This window comes from Labeo rohita, chromosome 8 (assembly GCF_022985175.1).
Source record: "Labeo rohita strain BAU-BD-2019 chromosome 8, IGBB_LRoh.1.0, whole genome shotgun sequence".
NCBI lineage: Eukaryota > Metazoa > Chordata > Actinopteri > Cypriniformes > Cyprinidae > Labeo > Labeo rohita.
The window spans coordinates 27,810,535-27,835,383 of NC_066876.1; the positions used below are offsets into that span (position 1 = coordinate 27,810,535).

General features: G+C 33.7%; 1 protein-coding gene and 1 long non-coding RNA gene across 4 annotated transcripts; one reads left to right on the forward strand and one right to left on the reverse strand.

The window, feature by feature from the left end:
• Nucleotides 1–128: 128 nt before the first annotated feature.
• On the reverse strand, nt 129–2,912 carry LOC127169470 (uncharacterized). Its single transcript, XR_007828249.1, has 3 exons — nt 2,764–2,912; nt 1,035–1,115; nt 129–371 (listed from the first exon to the last, which is right to left on the reverse strand). It is a non-coding gene; the product is annotated as an uncharacterized LOC127169470 (long non-coding RNA).
• On the forward strand, nt 1,238–24,846 carry dennd2da (DENN/MADD domain containing 2Da). Of its 3 annotated transcripts, none has more exons than XM_051116870.1 (16): nt 1,238–1,521; nt 8,935–8,991; nt 9,085–9,162; nt 9,296–9,364; nt 11,366–11,461; nt 12,327–12,502; nt 15,308–15,420; nt 15,512–15,581; nt 15,888–15,965; nt 16,673–16,813; nt 20,956–21,104; nt 21,216–21,387; nt 21,472–21,522; nt 21,625–21,706; nt 23,000–23,248; nt 24,343–24,846. In XM_051116870.1, the coding sequence occupies exons 2-16, from the start codon at nt 8,943–8,945 to the stop codon at nt 24,405–24,407; spliced, it is 1,638 nt and encodes a 545-aa protein (XP_050972827.1). In that variant the 5' UTR covers nt 1,238–1,521; nt 8,935–8,942; the 3' UTR covers nt 24,408–24,846. The 3 variants fall into 3 exon arrangements, with proteins under 3 accessions (XP_050972827.1, XP_050972828.1, XP_050972829.1); XM_051116871.1 differs by lacking the exon at nt 1,238–1,521 and adding an exon at nt 8,760–8,804; XM_051116872.1 differs by lacking the exons at nt 1,238–1,521; nt 8,935–8,991; nt 9,085–9,162; nt 9,296–9,364 and adding an exon at nt 10,357–10,597.
• Nucleotides 24,847–24,849: the final 3 nt, after the last annotated feature.

Here is a 24,849-nt window from a genome sequence, read left to right on the forward strand (position 1 = left end):
ACATTCACCAATATTAAAAAAAATAAAATAAAACCTTTGCATTTTCATGATTATTTTATGTTGGTAAATGGTCATATGACATGCAGGTAAACAAATAAAATATTTTATATTTTTTAGAAGTGTTCTGGTTATTTTTATTTTTTAATTATTTAATTATTAGCTGTTCATCAACTCGCAAACCCTCTGGGGTTTGCAAAACCCTGATATAGATCATGTATATCAATGAAAATGGTCACATTGACATCTATAACATAAAGATATCAGGCAGATCCTGTTAGGATCTAGACTTGAGCTCACGCTCCCTGGATCTTCCACGCTTTCCCAGAGTGCAGCGCTTCTCCACGGAACTCCTCATCCGGCATAAATAGCTCCTGTGAGGTTTAAAGAATAAAAATAATATTTAAGTAATAATTTTAATGGAAAGAGTTCAAAATTGACCCTAAAAACTTGGTGTCTAGGTGTCTGTAGGTGTCATTTTCTGGAAATGATTGACTCCAAAAACTAGTCCAAAACACTGTAAAGTGAACTGCGTAAGCCATTAAAATTCCATATCAAAAGTTTATGCAAAAAATAAGTAGATATTTTGTTACATCTCATACCAATTTTGAATCCACTCAGTACATGAAGAAATAGACGAACAGACGAATATTTCCGCCCAAAAATATGCAAATGCAATTGCTTAATGTCAAATGCAACGTGATAAAGTATTACTAAAAGTAGTGCATTCACCAATAGCTAGTCTTAGGCATTCACAGTATTTATTACAATAATGGAAGCAGGCCTGCCAAGATTTGAATAATTACAGCATCTTAAAAACAAACCCTAGGGGAGAATTAATAATGAAAGTGAAAACCTTCACTTTGAAATATTCTTTAAAAAAATCACTAAATGGGTGTGAACGGAAATGCTTAGTAAGCTACATGTAGTAGCGAATGATTCAGCAGATGTCACCTAAAAACTGCACTTGCTGTTCTTTGTGAACCAGTTTGTGTGCTTACAAACATGCAATTAAAACCACATATTGTTTAAATCACCTTTCAGTAATGGCAATATTTTTTATCCTCTCAGTGAACAAGCTTTGTGTGGCACAACTTCATTTATTTCTGCGGACACACCTGTAAGAGAAAGACCAGAGTTTGAAATAAGGAAATCCCCTCACTGTTGTATGACAGATTGCTTCGGTTCTTCTGTTTCATGAACACTTCCTCTAAATGAAAGCAGAAGCGGCAAAGTGATTCAAGACTCGTACACTAAAAGCAAACACACACACAAGGCGGTTGTACAGTGACTAAGGAAGGACAAAGACAGTGAAAAGAATCACATGGTAGTAAGAGCTTGACTAGTTCCAGGTGGGTGAGGAGAAAGTAAATAGAAAAAACTGGTTTAGCAGGTAAACGAATGAAACAACTGTTGTGGACTAAGGCTAACACGCTGAAAGTGATGAGGTAAATATTTAATCAAACCGAAGATTTCCAACCTTCTCAAGCCACAAATCGGAGACACGAGAGAGTTTGCACTGTGGTAAGTCACCATGAACATGTTGTGTTTCTGTCCTACAAACCACGAGTGTCATGTCCTTTGATGTATATAATCTGTAGAAACACCTGTTAGCTGTCCGTAGACAGCATCAAAACTACTGTAAATTACCAAATTGTGTTGATAACTGATAAACAGGAAACATTATGCAATGTTTGTAAGAACAGGTGCACAGTGAAACTTCTGAAATGCCACCAAATGTAGAAGCGGGAACTGATAACATTTTAAATGTGCATTTTTATACAAGAATAAACATTTATATACAATGTTTATACAATATATATACTATATATTCAATATATATATATATGCTCTTTAAGTCTGAGTAAGTTTTCACTTGCACAGACATTTCACATGCAAAATTAAATATTTGCCTATTTTACAAGTTGCTGCATTTATGGGGAAACAGTCTGTTGAAAGACTTGAGTTCCTGAGTTTTCAGGAAGACTTGGTAATGTCAAACTAGCCAAAATAACTGATGCAACAAATTAATAAATATATATATATAAGATAAAAATAAGTTAAATACATATATAAAAACACATTTTCATTTATTTATTTATTTTAAATTAAAAACTAAGTTTTGCATATAAATGACTTTCACCACATGGCTGTTTTGAATTTCCTGTGGTGAGAACAGCACAAATTTAATAACTTCCTTATAAGATACAACACATAAGTGTTGCTACTGGAAGCACGCTGTACACTGTAGTAGTGTGACAGGACGATATACATAACACTGCATGATATTTTATCATCAATATCCCTGCTAGCTCCTTCATATATAAAAGTTTATTACCTGATAATATTCAAAATAATGGAAAATGAGAAATAAACATACAGTAGAGTCCTATGGTGCTATATTGCCCTCTAGAGGTCGGGCAAGCTGCTCCTGTGTTTCTTTAGTGCTTAAGGAAGTAGTCAAAACAAAAAATAACTAATTTCATTCCTTCTTCTAGATCTGAAATGGAACAGAGCTTATTGTGAATGTATTTACGGGCATTGTCATTTTAGGACTCGTACCAAAAGAAAAATGACTCTGTGGTGAAATGCAAGAATTAGGGCCAATGTCCTGTTATTAGCAGGATTTTTACACACAGAAGTGCATAAAACAAACACGTCATATTTGACTTGCTTTAGTCCCTGCCGTGTTACACAACAGTCCTCCTGCACCTAAAGGAGAAACTTTCATTAAATAATGACATGTTTTAGAGTAAGGGTGTGTACCTCACACGTGTTGACGCTTGCCCACAGGCTGACGTTAACCGCTGCGCTTCACAGTCAAAGTAGAGCAGTTCTCAGATTCCACTTCACTTTGCCTCGGTTCATAGTTCTTTGCTGAGTACAAATCTGCACAAGCTCAGTGTCAGTCAGCAAATGATTTATTCGGACCGAAATCGTACTGGTACCGTTTTTATGAAGTCTGTTTGAAAATATTGCGCTCGTTACTCCATTTCGTTGTGCGCATGCTCTGAAAGACTGAGGTAACGCGCGACGCGCATGCAATTATTCAAATATTCGATTAAACATTTATACATGGACAAACAGATTTTACAGATTTGCTAAATGGACATGGTGATCTGGGGTTAAATAATATGTTGTAAGTTTTAATAGTAAATCTAACGATAAATACCGTTTTGACGCACTTAATGGGGCGTAAATCGTAAAATGTAGTGCTTCAGTTAAAGCCAGAGCCATTGAAAAACAGAGCTGCGACAAGCTTTGATCCCGCCGGCGTTGCCGCCACGTGGTCACGTGATTCACGGAGTTCTCCAAACAAACCAACGTTGACAGTATATTTCAATGTGTTTAAGTAGGAGAGAGACGACACCTTCACTATACAGGTTTTGAAGCAATTTTTGGTAAACATTACAACATAGTATGCATTGATTTTTACGTGGATGACATGTACAGTATCATTTTATTCTGGAGAGTGATGGAGAGGCAACCCTCACGAAAATTAAACATGGTTTTTACTACAAATAAAACCAAAAAACCATGGTTACTATAGTTAAACCATGGTAACCATAAATTAACCATGGCCTTGCTACACTAACCATAGTTTAACCATGGTATCTGTAGTATAACTATGGTTATACAAATGGTAAACAACGCGCCAAAACAACATGGTTACTACACTATTACTATAATAAAACCACGGTTAATTTTCGTAAGGGTTAATATGGTTTTCTTGTATTTAACCCTCAGGTATTGCTTACTTATAATGTGACCATACAGCTTAACTATTTTTCAGTTTAATGTTTTATATTTTAGTTCAATAATATTTATTTAATATTTTAAGGAGATCATTTAGTACTAAATACTATTTGTCCAATAATTATGGTCCATTAATGACTTAAAATATATATATATATATATATATATTATTTTATATTTCTGTTATTACAATATACATTGTAACATATATTACAATTTGTGTAGTATTTAAGGTTAAATAGAGAAAAGGGTTTTAAATTCCAATGCAAAGAGGCAAATTAGAGTCATTTTGTGCTCTGAAAAAAAATCATTTTCATTTGTAATGCCATGGTTTACCCACTAGGTTCCTGTATGGTTCTTTACTAAATATACATGTATCTAGAATACTGCAGGTCATACCTGCTTACTTATTTTTAAGTTTTTAATTTGAATAAATATTTAGAAATATTTAAACACTATATTTTTAAATGTGAAATTTAAAAAGTTAATAACTTAGGATACTCGTATAAGTATACACAATGAATGCAAGCAAATACTGAATTTAAACCAAGTTTAAAATGGTGCTAAAAAAGCATTCAGCTGCATTTTTATCCCCTTATATGTACAGTATATACATATAAATAGATATAGAATCGAGATCGCCACCCCCCTCCCCCCAACCCAACCCCCCACTCCAAAACAAAACAAAACAAAAATCTCACTCCAAGCTGAACTTATATATATATATATATATATATATTCTCTTGCAAAACCTGGATGGTTTCGTTACCTTGATGCGCGGCCATACTGGGAATGTATACTCGGATGTAAACAACAGCATGGATTGCATGGTCAATGTACTACTGAATACGTTGTTCTGCTAATTTATGCTGTCTAAACCACGGAAAAACTTATGGAAGCTGCTAAATCATATAGAAAAGACTTAGTAAGCAGGAAAGGGCGCAATATTTTGACAAACTAAAGTTAATAGGTGGTAAAGATATGAGCAGTATTAATCAAGATATTGGCCTAATATTTCCACCTCCCTGACTGGAAATGATATTTACAAATGATATGCCCCGGAAATCCTGGTTCAGTTTGGCCAACCACAAATGCATTTTGTTCCTCAGACAGTGTTTGCACTATTCTCCTTGATTTGTTATAACTTTTGGCAGTCTATTAGTACTCCAAATGTTTTTCCCGGTTCGACCGATTAATACAGCCCAAAACATGACAATAACTGACCATTTTCAGCATCAATAATCAGCACAATATGTGAGTTTTGTTTGGTTCAGTGGCATTGTTTACGTTCAGTGCTGCCTATGGCCGATTGAAACACTCTACTGACTTAAATACCACTGATTCCAAAACATCATTGTAAAGTCAGTCCAAATGACTTGTCCCCTGTTTACACAAAAATTTAAGTAATTAATTCTTCAATTTTTCGATTAAACATTTATACATGGACAAACGTATTTTACAAATGTACTAAATGCGTATGGTGATCTGGGAAAAAATGAGACAAGACGAAGAATGTAATTCTTTTGCATTCTCCTGCAGTACGTTCCCCTGAGAAATGTTGCATTCACTTGCAAAACTTGTAAAGATGGTAGGAAAAACTATATTTCAGTGCTTTTATGAGTGAATAACTTTATGTTGTCTATGAAGCATTTTTTGCTGAATTTCCTGACTGCCGTAAAATAAAAAGTGATTGACTACAATACAACTGATTCCAGCTATCCAAAACTTCACCGTAAAATCAATCCAAATGACTTCTGCCCTACACAAAGTGTCATCATTTTGGGTGAAAAATCCGTTTAACTGCTAAAAGTTCTTAAAAACTAGTCCTGAAAAAGCATTGCCACCTGGTTAAGGTGCTTCTAAATGAACATGTTGTTCCAGTAAATATCTTTTAGTGTCAGAGTGAGTTTTTGTTGTCTGAGACATGCAGGAACATCTGTTTGCTAAGCCGTCATCTTTCCCCTGAGCAATTCCTGAGACAAAATTACTTTTCACAAGGCGTTTTGAATGAATATTTTGGCATAGAAGAAGGATTCTAGGTCAGATCTTGTCTTCAAATTCTCTGTCACTGATGCAGTGCAATCTGATTTTTATTTTTATAAGAGACAAACAACTGGACAAAAAGGAATAAAAGTTATTTAAGGAGCTGTTTAAAACAGCTGTGTAGTGCACAAAGATGTCAGCTACTGTCCCACCACATTCATCACATGATGAATGGCCTTTAATTTGGAATAATGAGAGACAGAGAATGAGTGGGTGAATGAATGGAAGAGTTAATGATTGATTGATGTTTGAAGGAGGAGTCAAGGAGGAGGATATTCTCCTTTTCCCAGCAGCCTGCAGAGCCTCTGTCTGTCTATTCAGTTCTGAGCCAAAAAGGATACCAGGAAAAAAAAACAGGATTATCTCACACCTTTATTTGTCAAACATCATTATTTTGCCATTAGAGCTTCAACCAACTTCTAATATAGAGGAATGGTGGAAAACACTATCCGGGTTTCTGATCTACATAGAAATTAAAGGCTCCAAACTGCTCTGAACAGCAGCTATGCCACTGTCTAGGTCTGAAATATCATAAATGAGCTCTTTAAGGACTAAATCTACAGTAGGTTGGAACAACCGCCACATACAAAAGTCATGAAGTGCATCCTCAAAATATTCCCACATAACTGCTGAGACGGAGTCACTGGGGCAACAGGAAGACCTACTGCTGACCTGAGGTCGTCCTGTAGGGAATACAGTCAGCTATAAAAAGACTCTAGTATACTAACGACCACGTCTTTCACGAAAACATGGCAATAAACGTATGGGAGAGGATGGAGATTCTTGTTTGAAGGACTGGGAATAAACATGAGTTTTACCAGTACAGAATTCAATACAAAGTAAAATGAACTATATATTAATAGTCAACACAACTTAAAATAAATAATAACAATAATACAGTTATAATGTTTCAGGTATTTTTGTAAATGTTTACTTTTACACTTAAAAAAAAAAATATATATATATATGAACAATATTTTAAAGTAAATTACTATTACTATTATTACTGTTATTATTAAATATTAAAATCCGTTCAAGAGTTTCTTTATTGTTCCATTTTGCACCAAGGATGCATTTATTTGATCAGTAAAAAACGTAATATAGTGACATGTTATAACAATTTAAAACAAAAACATTTTTTATTTTAATATCTTTTAAAATATAATTTATTCTTGTGTTGGCAAAGCTGAATTTTTAGCATCATTACTCCAGTCTTCAGTGTCACATGATCCTTCAGAAATCATTCTAATGTGCTAATTTGGTGCTCAAGAAATATTTTATTATTATTTTACAATATATCAATGCTAAAAACAGTTCTGCTGCTTAATATGTTTTCTGGCAACCATGATACATTTTCATTTCCAGGATTTTGGATGAATAGAAAGTTTAATAAAATGATTTGTGACATACTAATGTTTTTACCGTCACTTTTGATTAATTTAATATGTCCTTGCTAAATAAAAGTATTGACTTTTCTTTTAAATCATACTAATTCTAAACTAAAATATTAAATTATTAAAATAAATAATAGCAATAATACATTGACAGGTACATTTGTAAATGTTTATTTTTTACATTTTGTAAGAAATGTATGAACAATATTTTACAGTAAATTATTAATATTATTAGCTCACCAAGGTTGCATTTATTTGATAAATAAATAAAATAAAAAAATACAGTAAAAACAGTGATATTGTGAAATGTTATTACAATTTAAAACAAAAATATTTTTTTATTTTAAGATTTTTTTAAATGTCATTTATTGTGTTGGCAGTACGAATTTTCAGCCGTCATTACTCCAGTCTTCAGTGTTGCATGATCTTCAGAAATCATGCTGATTTGGTGCTTAAGAAATATTTTTTATTATTATTATCAATGTTGAAAACAGTTCTGCTGCTTAATATTTTTCTGGCAACCATGATACATTTTCATTTCCAGGATTTTGGATGAATAGGAAGTTTAATGAAATGTTTTGTGACATACAAATGTTTTTACCGTTTGATTAATTTAATATGTCCTTGCTGAATAAAATAATTGATTTTTCTTTTCAATCATACTAATTCTAAACTAAAATATTAAATTATTAAAATAAATAATAGCAGTAATACACTGACAAGTACATTTGTAAATGTTTATTTTTTACTTTTTGTAAGAAATGTATGAACAATATTTTACAGTAAATTATTAGTATTATTAGCTCACCAAGGTTGCATTTATTTGATAAATACGTAAAATAAAAAAACACAGTTTTTACAGTTTTTTACTGTATTTCAGTCAACTTAAATGTAACTTAATTGTCTGTTTAAATGTAAAATAGTTTTCACTTAAAATTAACCATTTAACGTGTTTTTACTGATGCATTTTCATTCTTATTCCCGTAAAAAACTATTATATTTCTACATTATTCACACACAAACACAGAGTGCACATAAGAATTATATATTATGCAGATTGTTTTAACAGGTGCATGTGGCTTTGTGTCATCATATGTTAAAGATGGCAATGTGAACAGGACTTCTGGCTCAGGTGCTAACCTCATATGACGCTACTGTTTGACCCCTATACAACAAACCTGATACTTCCTGTGGTATTGTAGCCTCAGATGGTGTTGCAGTTTAAGTACAAACATTTTTGTTATTTCATTTCGTTAAGCTTGCTTCTCTACAACAAGTTCATATAGGGACTGTTCATGAAGTATGGTTTGGAAGCACAAAACTATTTAGTTGTAAGCTTTTCAGAAAAATGGAATATGAATGGTCTTGATGAGTGAGTAAATGCTTAAAAATAGAGTTTGTGTTGGGAATAATAAAGTAAGTATGAGATTACTCATGTCTGCGATCTCTGAACACACGTGCACTAAAGGGAGTATCAAGACTTATACCTATGAAGACAAAGAGATGGCAAGTTAATATTTACTTAAAGATCCAAAGGACTATGACCTTAGTCCTTGTGAGAAAAACTTGGAAGTTTCTCACATTTAAGGATTAACAAGTTTAACATAAGACAAGGTTGTCTCTGATATATTTTTAGTAACATCGCAATTAATTTCTTTCTGAATGTGACTGAGATCTGGTATATGGTAAAAACTTGTGACTTGACTAAGTGTCAATGTTTTTTTTTTTTTTTTATCTTTGGTAGGTGACACAATGACATCGCCCAGGAAAACCTGGATGTTCTCCTCTATGCGTTCAAAGAGTAAGTCGTTTATGAATTTAAAGTTTCAAATTTCAACATATTCACATTCTGGAAAGATTCCTGATCTTTTAAATTGTCTTTTTACTACTATAGCTAGACCGTCGCTGGATGAAGGGGAAAATAATTTCAGAAGAAGATTGTTTTCTTCTTTCAGAAGTGATCGACGTGAACGTGAGTCATTCAGTTTACACACCTAGCCATCTAAATTTGCTCTGCTTCGTAAATAAACCACGAGAAGCATACAGACGAATTACCACTTCTAATTACTAGCACAAAGTTCAGTCGCCTCTGTCTTGGCCTACAGAAAGATCTGAAGGACTAGAAGATGATAAGAGAAGAACCCTCTCAGATACAGATATTGAGACCAACAAAGGTAAGACTCATTTTAAACTGGCAGTTTTCCACCAATGCATCATTTTTTCATCTATATGTGACCCTGGACCACAAAACCAGTCATAAGTTGCACGGGTATATGTAGCAATAGCCAGCAATATACATTGTATGGATTACAATTATTTATTTTTCTTTTATGCCAAAAATCATTAAGTAAAGATCATGTTCCATGAAGATGTTTTGTAAATTTCCTACTCTAAATATATTAAAACTTTGATTAGTAACATGCATTGCTAAGAACTTCATTTGGACAACTTTAAAGGTGATTTTCTCAATATTTTGATTTTTTTGCACCCTCAGATTCCAGTTTTTAAAATAGTTGTATATCTTAACAAACCATACATCAGTGGAAAGCTTATTTATGACTGGTTTTGTGGTCCAGGGTCACATATAGGCTATATAAATTGACTCTATAATTCATTATATATACACTAAGGGGGATGGAAAAACATGTCTCTGTAATTGTTCTTGTGGAATTCTACCAAAGTGAATCAACGTAAGTATGGACCCAGCAGGCGTGTTATTAGTGTTGGCAAGTGTTAATAAGTTAACAACCTTATTAAGTTAGCTCATTGAGATTAAAATCTCTTTTACAAGAGGCACCTGGTCAAAAAGACATCTAAAGACAAACAGAAACGCTAATATGCAAAGTATATAGTGTAGATGTCATTCACACCAAAAGTACCTGCGGTTCATATAAACTCTGCAGCGAAGAGCCGAGAACAGACTGAAGATGAGTCAACAGTGCACATCGTTTGAATATACACGTAAGGGTCTTCCTATTTGCCTTTCACATTTAAATAAATCAGTTAAATCGTTTTATTTATTAAACACAGACATTGTTTTCACTACTTATATAATACTATTTATCTCTATGCTTTCGATTACGTTTTATAAATTATGCTGTTTGACTCTTACTAGTCAAATGATTCACAAACGATTCGCGACTCGGTTCGAATGAAGCGTTTTAAAAAGAACCATTGATTCGCATTTTGACTAACACCAGCAGTGCGTACACATGTTGGCTTCGCACACTCATTCGCGTTAGTACAGTGGTCTTGGGCGTCCATGGGAAAGGCTGTGAGATCACAACATAAATATCGCTTTAACTGACAAACTTTACGCAAAGAGACTTCAAACATGAATCCAAACGGAATTACTCACTCTAATGTCAAAAGAAGAGGAAAGAAGGCAAACGCACGTAAACACCGGAGTAAGTTCAACCAAACTGTGATTTAGTAATTCTGTATAGTGTAAGTGATAGAATTGCTTATTAATGTTCTTATTTAATGGAGATGATAGAATATAAGCCACTTTTTCTATATATGTTTCTCTTGCTTAAATGTGTTCTGTAAGACTACTACTATAAGTCTATCTATCTATCCATCTATCTATCTATCTATCTATCTATCTATCTATATATCTGTCTGCATGAATGTTAAAACTTTAAGTTAAGTTTTGTTAAGTTCTCATGCTGTTAAACTTGTTAAATAGTTGCTGTATGTGTTGTGTAAGACTGAAGTCTATGTATCTATCTATCTATCTATCTATATATCTATCTATCTATCTATCTATCTATCTATCTATCATGATGTATGTCTAAGACTTTATGTTAACAGTTTTGTTACGTAGATTTATCATACTGTTGAATAGTTAGTCACAGTACTGTATTGGGTTATCGTTTCTTTACAGTTAACTATCTGGCATGTGTACGCTTTTTAAATAACAAACAAAGCAGGTTAAGCAAGACTTTTTGTGGTTTCTGGTGAAGAACTCCTGAGAACATGGTCATGTGGGAAAGAATAAATTACATTTGCTAAAATTACAATTTACATTTCAGCTGTCAAAACTAACCTCTTTGGCTAAGGAAGTGAATAACCAAACATGAGTTAGTGTTCGACACATTTCTGGTAACATCTTCTTGAGCAATTCTCTGGTTGCATGTGATTAATTCTTCTGTTTTGTGCATTTTATTGCTTAGGTGTCTTTCTTCCAGGTGAAGAACAACCAGATATGGGAGCCATGAAGAGGTTCAGTACCTTATTTTCGTCCTTCCGGGGAAAAATCAGCAAAGACAGTGAGAAACGTTATTCAAGTGTTGCTATATAAAACACATACGGATCTGTATGCTTGTATGTTTTGAGCGATGAAAACCACCTTTCATGATTGCACATCAAAACATGACTATGTAAAAACATTGTTATCTTCAGCTGTGGTCACCGACTTTATACTGAGTATATAAAAGCAGCTTGGCAAAACATTTTAGCATGACTCATTCTGGGGTCTTAGGGCAACATGCCTAAAATAATTCGTCTTTTGAACTGAAGTTTTGAGTATGTGCTCATATATTCTAATTCAAGATATTTAGAAAGATTTCGCTTGTAATATGTTGTTCATTTAAAATTCATTTATGAAGTCACAAGAAGGTTTACAAAGTGAGTCAAAGCACACAATTTGCATCTGTTCTTTAGTGCACTTCTTGTCTTTTCAGTTACAAGCTGCAGTTATTGTTCTGTCCTGTATAGAAAGGCACATTGAACGTTACCATGGTGAGGCAAGTCAAGCTAGAACAAGACTTTCTGACTTAGTGGACTCGTATGGTATTCCTGTCGGCTTTGTTTGCTCTGTGTTGGGGGAGGCTGCCAAAAAGCAGGCTCAAAAGGAAATGTTAAGGAAATTCATAGAAGAGCTCCGTCTTTCTCATCTCTAATTTGTTTGTACTTGTTCAGGGTTTAGCATTCCCTGTTTGATCAGCATTTCAAGTGCTCTTTCTGAAGAGCAACATTTTTTAGATGCAGAAATCAATCGTTTATAAACAGTTGGTTAGGTAGTATATCCTCTGCATTGGATTGAAAACAGTCTCAGTTTGTTCTGGAGCATTTGTGTTGACTTGAGAGGTAAACATCACAGAAGCTAACAAGTGTGTATGTGTGTTTTTGTAGGAACTGGTAAGGAACCAGATCTACCTGCTAGCACAGAGCTCTCTACCGTGGAAGAAAAGGCAAAGGAGCAGAGATACGCCAGTGGGCAGTTTTTCTTCGAATATCTGGTGGTGGTTCGGCCTAAGAAGACGAAAGATGGGATATATGAGCCACAGATCATCTATCAGTTCCCTAAGGTGATACACACAAACTGTGTGCTCTGCATGCAGCCACATGTAGCCTTCACATGTAACGTATTCAGTACATTTGTAGAACTGTAGCATTATTTCCATCCAGTAAGAATTCAATACATTTTACAATAAATTTAGTAAAGGATGAGGAATGTTACTGATTTATACATGATTTATGTCATTATTAGGTTTCATTAGTATTGTTATTGTGTCTTCAGTTGATTCTTGAAGATTGTGTTTCAAGAAGTTGATGTTTGGAGGGAAATATGGGTGTTCTGAATCACACAGAAGTCCACTTCCAAAGCAAACATTCACACATAATGTACTCACCCCCTTGTCATCCAAGACTTTCTTTCCTCAGTCGTAAAGAAATTATGTGTTTTGAGGAAAACATTTCAGCATTTTTCTCCATATAATGGACTGATATGGTCCCCCGATTTTGAACTTCCAAAATGCAGTTTTAAATGCGGCTTCAAACGATCACAAATGCAGTTGTAAAAGATCCCAGCCGAGGAAGAAGGGTCTTATCTAGTGAAACAATCAGTTATTTTCATTAAAATAATACAATTTATATACTTTTTAAATGTCAAACGCTCGTCTTGTCTTACTCTGCCTGGACTGTTTTTGTTCTGGTTTGTGTCAGTTAGGGTAATTCGAAAAATCTCATGTTCTCCCTCAACTTCAAAATAACCATATATCGCTGTTTTACCTTTTTTGTTAAGGGTGTTTGATCTTCTTTGCATGTTTACTTTGCAAAACCTGGGTCTGTACTTCTGCAGCGATGTAGGTTGATTTTGAAATGATTTTTAAAGTTGAGGGAGACAATACGATTGGTGTAACTGAACTGTCTTGAGTCAGAATACAGAGTTCAGGGAGAGAAAGGCAAGACGAGCGTTTGAGATTAAAAAGTATTTAAATTGTATTTTTTAAATGAAAATAACCAATCGTTTCGCTAGATAAGTCCCTTCTTCCTCAGCTGGGATCTTTTACAACCACATTTGGGATTGTTTGAAGCTGCATTTAAACTGGCTTTTGGAAGTTCAAAATCGGGGCACCATATCAGTCCATTATATGGAGAAAAATGCTGAAATGTTTTAATTTCTTTACGACTGAAGAAAGAAAGAAATTAACATCTTGGGTGACAAGGGGGTGTTTTGGTAGTGGACTTCTCCTTTAATCAGAACTTTCATTATATAAAGTGTAGAATTTTTGTTTATTTTTAAAACAGATTGTATAAATTTTAACTTTTAAACTTTTTCAATTTGAACAATTTTTATTGATAGGTTCATTAAGTCATGTATATATATATAATATTTTTATTATTATTATTTATTATATATTTTATAGGGCTGTCAAACGATTAATCGCGATTAATCACATACAAAATAAAAGTTTGAGTTTGCCTAATTTATGTGTGTGTACTGTGTGTAATTATTATGTATATATAAATACACACAAATTAATGTATGTATTTAAGAGAAATATGTTTTTATGTACAAAATATTTTTATTTATAGATAATATAAATTATATAAAAATTATAATAAATACATATACTTGTAAATATTTCTTAAATATATACATGAATGTGTTTGTATTTATGTATTCATAATAATTACACACAGTACACACACACACAAATTAGGCAAACTCAAACTTTTATTTTGTATGCGATTAATCGTGATTAATCATTTGACAGCCCTAATATTTTATTTTATTATTTAATATAGGCCTAGTTCTTATAAAGGTAAAAATGTGACCCTGGACCACAAAACCAGTCATAAGTGGCAATTTTTTAAAATTGATATTTATACATCATCTGAAAGCTGAATAAATAAGCTTTTCATTGATGTATGGTTTGTTAGGGGGACAATATTTGGCCGAGGTACAACTATTTGAAAATTTGGAAAAACATTGAGAAAATCGCCTTTAAAGTTGTCAAATTTCTTAGCAATGCATATTACTAATCAAAAATTAAGTTTTGATATATTTATATATTTTTATATATATTTACGGTAGGAAATTTGCAAAATATCTTCATGGAACATGATCTTTACTTAATATCCTAATGATTTTTGGCATAAAAGAAAAATCAGTAATTTTGTCCCATGCAATGTATTGTTGGCTGTTGCTACAAATATACCTGTGCTACTTATGACTGGTTTTGTGGTCCAGGGTCACAAATAAGGTAACCAGTTATAGTAAAACATTTTTTTTTTTGGTTAATTGCATCATACATTATATCACTTATCATTGCATGTAAATAAAAAATTGTGTGTAAATATATATTGTAGCTAGTGCTGTCAAATCAATTAATTGTATGAAAAATAAATGTTTGTGTTTTGTGTATATTAATATGTATATATAAAAACACACACGTATATAGTTAAGAAATATGTCATATATATTTATATTTATATATAATTTAAATCATATGAATACGAATATACATGTAAATATTTCTTAAATATATACATGTATGTGTGTGTATTTATATATACATATAATTATACACAGTACACGCATATATATTATGTAGATGCAAATATTTTGGATGCGATTAATTGTGATTAATCGATTTGACGGTATTAATTGTAGCCCAAGATTAACAACATCAAGGTAAAAATGTGTGAAAGCAATACATTTGTGTAGCTCATACGTTGTCATTTTAGTATTATTTCGATTAATATGAATGAAAAAGACAATCATGAAAGATGACGAAAAGATGAAAGATCCTTGAATTTTTCTGTCCCTGATGCATATTAACATAGCGTTATTCTCAATTTGTCTTTTCTCTGTCTCTTGAGTACAGAGAGATGGAATGGTGCGATTTCAGAAGGAGGAGGAAGAGAAGACGTTAAAGGCGCTCACACTCTTTTGCTTTCCTGAGGGTGTAAACTGGGCGCCCTTAACAGAATATCCCAGGTACTGTAACCACACGCATTGTTTCTCCCAGCATGCTTTGCAGAGGCAGAAACTGTATTTTTCATTGTCTCTCTTTTTCTCTATTTTACAGTGAAACATTCTCTTTCGTGCTTACAGATGTTGATGGAACGAGGAAGAATGGATACTGTAGGAGGCTACTGGTAAATGTTGACTGGGCTCATTAGTGATATTTCCTGTTATTTATGCTCACACTCATCACTGCTCATTACTCATTTGAATGAATCCCTATTTCTATGTGTTTAACTTACACAGTCACCCACTAACAGTAACAATCTAGCAACTAGCAACAGGGAAAGCACCACTTTTCTTTTCTTTTAAAATTTTTTTTTTTAATGCATGAAAAGGCGAATAGATAAGATCAGCTCTTTCTGAAGAACACTCATATGCAATTAAAGTGTTTTTTAATATTCCTAAAGCTCACTTCTCTTGTTGTTGCTCTTAAATAGCCTGATGGGAAGGGTGCTCGTCTGCCTGAGGCCTACTGTATCATCAGTAATTTAGCCTGTTTCGGACTCTTTTCCAAGGTAAACATCATAATATACTGGACAGTCATCTGTAACTGCTTTTGTGCTTTTATGATCTGTATTTGAGAGAACTGCCTTTTTGTTTTGCTGGCTTTGTATTAATTTGTATTCATTTGAAATAGGGTGTCTACTGTGTGATCTCTTCGTTGAGCTGTCTGAGCTTAACTCTACAGTTATTGGATTATGCTTTGTTTGTTTAAGCTGAACTTTGCTCAGGTACTTTTTTAGGTGAATGCTCTCTGATGACTGGAAATTAGTTTGTTTGTTCAGAACAAACATCAAAGACTAATGTGATATGAATAATGTGATGTGACTAAAGCTCTTGTGATCTTAAAGAAATGGACATTTCAAATGTGGGTGTTTATATGGTTGTTGATGTCTATGCTTCAATAATATATGGTGTTATGTGTTTATAGCTCTCCCAAATAAATTCCACATACACTACCATTCAAAAGTTATTTTTTTTAAATAACTGTTTTCTATTTTTACATTTTCAAATGTAATTTATTCCTGTGATGAAAAGGTGACTTAAATTATTAAATTATTCCTCTCATTTGAACAATTTTTGGTCAGTTTCAATGCATTGCTGAATAAAAGTAAACTTTTGAATGGTACTGTATATTTTAGTTTTTCACCTGTTGTTTTCATTGATAACTGATCTCTTTGATCTGATTATTGATGATTATTTGATCTTCTTGATATTTTAGATCTTTGATGAGGTGGAGCAGCGCAGAAAAATCTCAATGGCCATGATTTACCCATTTATGCAGAGTTTGAGGGAGTCTGCGTTTCCTGCCCCTGGACACACTGTTAATATCAAAAGCTTCATTCCAGAAAGAGGCACTGAGGTAAGAACTAGCGATAAAACTACTAGTGCTGTCAATCAGTTAAAAAAGGTAATTAATCGCACATTTTTTTCTGAAATTAATCACGATTAATCTCACCTAACATTAAAGTTTTAAAACATACTTTTATATTGCAATAATTTCACATTCAATCTTCAAATAAATGTAGAACCAACTTACACACCGTATATTTTTAATATTTAAGGTATCACTGTCTGATACCAATATTACCAATTGTTCTTTTTTCCTAATATTTAACCATTGACTATAGCCATTCAACATTAGAGTATAATTGAGAGCTATCAATTTTAACATTTATTTGACTTAAAAAAAACAACAGCTTTTAATTTAAGTTAACTTTAAACAATCTTCACATAAACCCACTATTGATCTGTGCCCTTCAGCAAGTAGGAAATACACAGAAAATGAATAGACTTATCAAACACTGAATACTAAATTATATATAGATGAATTCTTAAAGCTACAAAAGTTATTGATTTCCTTTTTTCTTTTGTTCTTTGATTAATAGACATCACAGCAGCTGGGTTATTAAGTTATTTGGCTGCTATTACTTTAAGAGCTGCCACTGCTGAACATGATGCGTATCTGACATGCTTGTTTGCGCTTTAATATGAAATTATAGAGGCTACAGTGAATTTGTGCCGCAGTTGTGCGTGCGATTAAAAGCGTGCATGCTACGAGCACAGTATAGTGGCTGACAGGACAGAAAAAAATTAATTTTTACTGACATGTGGCCTGACGACATCTCATCTGACTGCAGTTCACTGTTGTTCTACTGAAGCTCCCTCATCACTTGTACCTTTCCCGTGCTCATTTGACTAGCGCCTTGCCCTGAAGTCAAGTTGGACTGTGCGTATGAAAAGTCTCCCATTTGATGTGGTCGTAAGGATGTTCTGTGACTAAATAAATGCACTTCCTGTCAAGAAAAAAAAAGACAGAAGCAGCAGTTGTAAGTAGGTTGGCCAACCCTAGCCCTGCCCCTGTGTTAACTGTGTTATATATTTTTAACGGCATTAAACTGGAACAATTAATTTCAACAGCAAGTTTGGACAGCACTGAAAACTACACAATTTTTCAAAATCAGTGTTGTCTGAATAGCTAGTCAGTCTGAAGGAAGGCTTTAAATTCATCCCCTTAAAGGAGAAGTCCACTCCCAGAACCAAAATTTACAGATAATGTACTCACCCCCTTGCCATCCAAGATGTTCATGTCTTTCTTTCTTCAGTCGTAAAGACATTGTTTTTTGAGGAAAACATTTATAATGGACTGATATGATGTCCCGAGTTTGAACTTTCAAAATGCAGTTTAAATGCGGCTTCAAACGATCCCAAATGTGGTTGTAAACGATTCCAGCCGAGGAAGAAGGGTCTTACCTAGTGAAACGATTGGTTATTTTCATTAAAAAATACAATTTAAATACTTTTTTAACTCAAACACTTGTCTTGCTTTGCCTGAACTCTGTGTATTCTGGCTCAAGACAGTTGGGGTATGTCGAAAAACTCGTGATCGTATTTTCTCCCTCAACTTTAAAAATCATTTCAGTCTTTGCAAAGTGAACATGCAAAAAAGATCAAACACCCTTAACAAAAAAGGTAAAACAGCGATGTAGAACGGTTTTGAAGTTGAGCGAGAACATGAGATGGGAGTTTTTCGGCATACCCTAACTGTCATGAACCGGAAAAAAACAGAGTTCAGGCAAAGTAAGAAAAGACAAGCGTTTGACATTAAAAAGTATATAAATGGTATTATTTTTATGAAAATAACTGATCGTTTTGCTAGATAAGACTCTTCTTCCTCACCTGGGATCGTTTAAAGCTGCATTTTGAAAGTTCAAACTCTGGGCACCATAGAAGTCCACTACATGGAGAAAAATGCTGAAATGTTTTCCCTCAAAAGAACTCGACTGAAAAAAGAAAGACGTGAACACCTTGGATGACAAGGGAGTGAGTACATTATCTGTAAATCTTTGTTCTGGAAGTGGACTTCTCCTTCAATTGTTTTATTCTAATAAAATACCAAAAGAAAAAAAAAATCTGGCTGAGACTAGGGTTGGAGTGACTTTATATTGTACATGCTACTCTATTAGTCCTGACACTGTTGTCTAAACAGTGACTCACAAGTGTAGTTATTGTAAGATATGACTTACAAATGCAGTGTCGGGAAAACCTGCAGCTGCTACACTTTCTATTTCCACTGTATTTACTGCAGTTGAGTCAACAGCCAAAACCGAAAAACTGGTGTTAGCCCATCATTTCCTATTAAACACAAAAAAGGGGAAGAGGAAATCAAATGAGGGTGTGAAATGAAAGAGAATAAAACCTGGTTTTCCATGTATTTTCCCCAGTAATTTTAAACCAGAGGGTGTTAATTACAGTACATTAAAGGAGGTGTAAAGTAATATGTCTCTAATTCCAAACAAGCGGACAGGCAGGCAGGGACATGCTGTCCATAAACACACACCTCTCAGTTCTGGCAAAACAGCAGGAAACTGAAGTGAGTGAAGTAATAGCTCAGGGGGAAAGGGTCAAAGATGAGCTGTTTCATGCAGGTATGTCCTCATGCTTTGTACCAACTTGACTCAGCTCTGCTTGAAATTCTCTTCCAGAACATTTTCTATGTAACATTCCAATCAAGGGATCCGCATATGCCTCACATTATTATAAAACCCATAATTCTGCAATTATCAGTGATTTTATTTGACATTCAATCTATCTATCTATCTATCTATCTATCTATCTATTTATCTATCTACAGTTGAGGTCAAAAGTTTACATACACCTTGCAGAGTCTGCAAAATGTTAATTACTTGACAAAAATAATACAAAATGCATGTTTTTTTATTTAGTACTGACCTGAATAAGATATTTCATATAAAAGACGTTTACATATAGTCCACAAGAGAAAATAATAATTGGATTTATAAAAATGACCCTGTTCAAAGGGTTTACATATGCTTGATTCTTAATACTGTGTTGTTACCTGAATGATCCACAGCTGTGTTTTTTTGTTTAGTGATAGTTGTTCATGAGTCTCTTGTTTGTCCTGAACATTTTTCTGTTCTTCAGAAAAATCCTTCATGTCCCACAAATTCTTTGGTTTTTTCAGCATTTTTGTGTATTTGAACCCTTTCTTTTCTTAATGCATTGTGTTTCCTTCTGAAGCATGAGTGAGTGTTTGAACCTTCTGTAAGAGTTGCATAAGGTAGTTAGCCACAAATTACTAAAGACAAAGTATTACAATTACAAGTTCATTTTTCAGAACTGATTATACAGCTATAAAACTAAAGAACAAACCCTTTTTTATATTACTGTATGGAAAATATAAGGACTAAAAGATTATTTAGCAATGATTCAAATGAATTACTGAATCACTTTAAACTGTTCATCAGAATAACACATATCAGAACACACAAAACTGCCAAAAATTAAATAAAGGGAACATTGGACGCCCATTTTCCACAAGTTAGTATGATTCATTAGGGTCTTCATGAAATGTTTTGGTTAAACTTCCTCAATGGTCATGTAAAACAACACCCTTTTTACCTTGTTGAAAACAGCTCTGTTCACAGCGAGTCGTTTCGGTGCATGCCTCTTTAAATGAAAATGAGCTACTGCTTATCCCGCCCCCTCTTTTCATTTTTATGTGTATTCGGTGGCGCGTTACCATAAAAAATCAAAACTAATCCACTGCATCCTTAGTGGCTCTGATGTCGGGAGAAAATGAAGACTCCTATGTTCACTTTTACATCCAAATACAAAACACCTGCATTGCTTATGAGACATTGTAGCTACAGCTGCTCGAGTGCGGAGAAAATGGCGGACAGCGTACAACTGGCTGAGAGCGGAAATATGCTAATACAGGACAGGCCTGAACAATACGATGTCATACTGCTCAGAAAATCAAAATGGCTTGATAATTGAGACTGTTTAGGTTTTTTGGGAATTTAAAAAAACAAAAAAAAGAGTAAATGGATTTTTATCATTGTAGGGTGGTTATGTCCACACACTGCTATGTAAAAGTACATTTTGCATCCAGTGTCCCCTTTAATGAATCCTCCAGCAGTTTTTTTGAATAACAAAGGATGTACTATGCCTATAATAAAGTATCTGTGTACCTCTCTGTAGATCATCAGTTTGACTCGTCCAACAGACTCCTGGCTGGAGCATGTAGATTTCCGCACTTTGTTCAAATGCCTGTCAGATGAGGAGGTGCTCCAGGTGTTTGCTGCTACTGTATTAGAGCGGAGGATCATCTTCATTGCTGATGAGCTTGGGTACTAACACAAACAAAACAAAACATGAACACACAAGTGTTAGGTTTTGCTTTGATTTATATATATGTACTTGTACAACCCACATTGATCAAACTCATACTACCTCTACAGGACGCTGTCTCAGGTGATTCACGCGGTGACTGTTCTCCTGTATCCATTCATCTGGCAGCACACGCTGATTTCCATCGTTCCTGAGATCCTAATCGACGTTGTCATGGCACCCACACCATACCTGCTGGGTGTTCAGAAAAGTCTTGCAGATCAGGTCACTGACCCGACCGAGGTGAGTGACCAGAATATAAAATGTTGCCAGCCATTTACATTTCAAACGCTGCAAGCTGACATCTGAATTCATCTCCTCACCCAGCTGCTTGTTGTTGACTTGTCAGAAGGCAGGAAGGAGACATTTATCAAGTGTGTAAGTTCATGTTTAAATCATGGAGGGCATCTTATAATTTGTTGCCTTGAAAAGTGACTGATGTAGTGTGGGTGACTGTGGTTGAAATGTTTCTCCAAACAGATGGGAGATGAGGACACAATATTACCTCACAAACTCAAAGATGAAATCAAGCAGGCCCTCAGTGCCAAAAATGAGAAATCAAGTAAGCTGGATTTTAACTTTCTATTTAGTGGAGTTGTTTTTCTTATTGCTCAAGTATTTGAATAAGACCCAGATGTACTTCATTTTCCAGCTTTAGTTCTTTTTCGCGCACAGTTGACTGTGAGTGCGGATGGATGCAATACTAACTTCATCTTTAAAACTCGTTGAACCAAATGAACTCATTTTTATTCAGGTCATTTGGTTCATTTGAGCAAAGTGTTATATTTTCAATAGCAAAGTTCCCCAAACACATTTATATATATAACCTTATCATATAATCATGTTTTGTTTTAGGAAACCATTGTAAAGCAGCTAAAGATAATGTATGATTATTTTCCCTCAGAGACTTTAATTCATTTGTCACGTGACAGATGCAACGAACAAATCATTATTGTGTGCTTGTTGTACATAAACGCTGGCATGCAACTTTGTCCTATATGATTGGTGCTACGGATACAAGATCAAAATCTTCCCAAATACATTATGACCTAAAAAGTGTTGTTAGATTTTGCTAGAAAACCCAGCACCTGATTTGAACAAAATAGCTCATAAATGTGCTACAATTTTACGCCTAAATTAGACTAAATATGCTGATGCTTTTGTAAAAAGGCTCAAAAATGCCATCCACAGCTGGTAATACCGTTGAGGTCACAAGTTTACATACACCTTATGTAAGACGAAATAATAAGGATCACACAAAATGCATGTTGTTTTTGATTTAGTACTGACCTGAATAAGATACTTCACATAAAAGACATTTACATATAGTGTACAAGAGAAAATAATAGTTGAATTTATAAAAATGACCATTCAAAAGTTTACATACACTTGATTCTTAATACTGTGTTGTTACCTGAATGATCAACAGCTGTTTTTTTGTTTAGTGATAGTTGTTCATGAGTCCCTTGTCATTTGGTACTGCCCATCAGACACTACAGAAGATATTTACATGCTCCCCAGAAGGCAAAATAAGTTGAATTTACTCTGATCTTCAAATTCCAAAAGTTTTCACCCCCGGCTCTTAATGCATTGTTTTTCCTTCTGGAGCAAAAACTAACATGCATTTTCTATGATTCCTCTTACTTTGGTAAAATAATTAACATTTTGCAGATTCTGCAAGGTGTATGTAAACTTCTGACCTCAACTGTATTTAAAAGAAACATTATGAAAATTAAGAAAACATATACTAAGTGGACATGGCAACACTGCTTGCACAGCATTACATGCTAAGTATTTACAGACCAAGTATTTAAAACTGATAATAAACTGATATTTATATTATTTATCACTTCAGGTCTTGAGGAGTTGAACCGGGTGGTTCCAGAAGCTTTCCTGCCATTCTTTATCAAGACTGTTGGCCACTTCGCTAAGTACATTGTACGGAACGGCAAAGAGCAGCGTGGCGAGTTCCAGCGAACGAATTTCTGTAAAGCGATAGAATCCAAGAGCACACGACGGTTTGTGAAGAAATTTGTACAGACGCAGATGTTCGACCTCTTCATTCAGGAGATGGAACAGAGACCCGCGTCTCAGGATGGCACAGGTGAGACACGTACACTTTGACCTAACATTAAAATTTATATTCAGAAATAATAGTTTTCACATTTAATCTCTGAATTAATGTGGAAACAACATAAATAGCATCTTTTTACTGTGTACACTACCAGTCAAAAGACAGTAAGATTTTTAATGTTTTTAAAGACGTCTCCTGTGCTCAACAAGCCTGCATTTATTTGATCCAAAATACAGCAAAAACAATACAACTTTGAATGTTTTTACCATTTAAAATAACCGTTTTCTAATTTAATATATTTTATATATCTATTCCTGTGATTTCAAAGCAGTTTTTTTGGCATAATTACAGTCACATTATCCTTCAGAAATCATTCTAATATTCTGAGAGGAAGTTCAGAAGAATGGAATTTATCTGAAATAAAAAATTGTAACAAATGTTTTTGTCATCACTTTTGTTTAAAGCAATGTTGCTAAAGAAAAGTATTGTTACAAAGGCTTTTTATTTCAGACAAATGCTGATCTTTGGATCTTTCTATTCATTAAATAATCTTGAAAAAAATTGTAGTCAAATGTTTTAAATAGTAATATTATTAATAATAATAGTAAATGCTTCTTGAATAGAAAATCAGCATATTAGAATGATTTCTAAAGGATCATGTGACACTGAAGACTGGAGTAATGATGCTGAAAATTCCGCTTTGAAATCACAGAAATAAATGACATTTTAAAACATATTCAGATAGAAAGCAGATATTTTAAATAGTAAAAATATTTCACAGTTTTACTGCTGATGCTGTACTTTGAATCAAATAAATGCAGGCTTGGTGAGCAGAAGAGACTTCTTTAAAAAACATTAAAAATCTTAATGTCTAAAAACTTTTGACTGGTAGTGTACTATGAAAGAGGCCAAGCATCACTGATACTGATGTCTCTTGTGTTAAATATTTTTTTTTGTTTGTTTAGTTAATTATGATTAATTTAATTGAACTTACAATTTTCACATAAACCCATTATACATAAATGACGCATTTTATCACATACATTGTATTTTGATTCTTGAAAATGATCTTGAATAGTTAATAGTAATAAAACATATAGTCAATAATTTCTCCCTTTTTCCAGGCTTTTTTGACAAAAAGATTTCTGAATACCAGAAGAAGATTAAGGAGAAAGCCAAGAAACACTAGTGGAACCACTCACCAAAGTAGCTGGTTGTAAATCTTGTGTGAAATAAATCAGTCAGTAGTAAATAATTTTAAGGAATGTAGATAGAATTAAATGTCAGATTATTTTTTATTTATGTTGTCATGTGTTAGTTGTCATACTTTTCCTGCTGTTTGTTATGTGTGTCAGGGTCTTGTTTTGGTTGTTGTGGGTAACTATTGCGATAAGCTGCTGTATTTAATGCATGTGTAGGGCTTGTTTCAACTAGAAACGTTTTGACCAGAAGATTCAATGTCACAGAAACTGAGCCAGTGGAAACATGCTGAATGGAAAAACAGTTTTGAAATGAAATTCAAACAAATGGTACATTTCATCTCCAGATATCACAAATAATTGTAAAAGCACTGAAATGTGTCAAAATATTTAACATGTTTCTTCTAAAATTAAAAAGAAAGTGTGTGATAT

Bases quoted from the DNA above. Each gene is read 5' to 3' on its own strand.
- dennd2da (XM_051116870.1), top strand. From the start codon at position 8,943: ATGACATCGCCCAGGAAAACCTGGATGTTCTCCTCTATGCGTTCAAAG. The intron at 15,582-15,887 runs GTAAATGTTGAC...GCTCTTAAATAG, and splicing joins GATACTGTAGGAGGCTACTG to CCTGATGGGAAGGGTGCTCG. The intron at 21,388-21,471 runs GTGAGTGACCAG...CTCCTCACCCAG, and splicing joins AGGTCACTGACCCGACCGAG to CTGCTTGTTGTTGACTTGTC.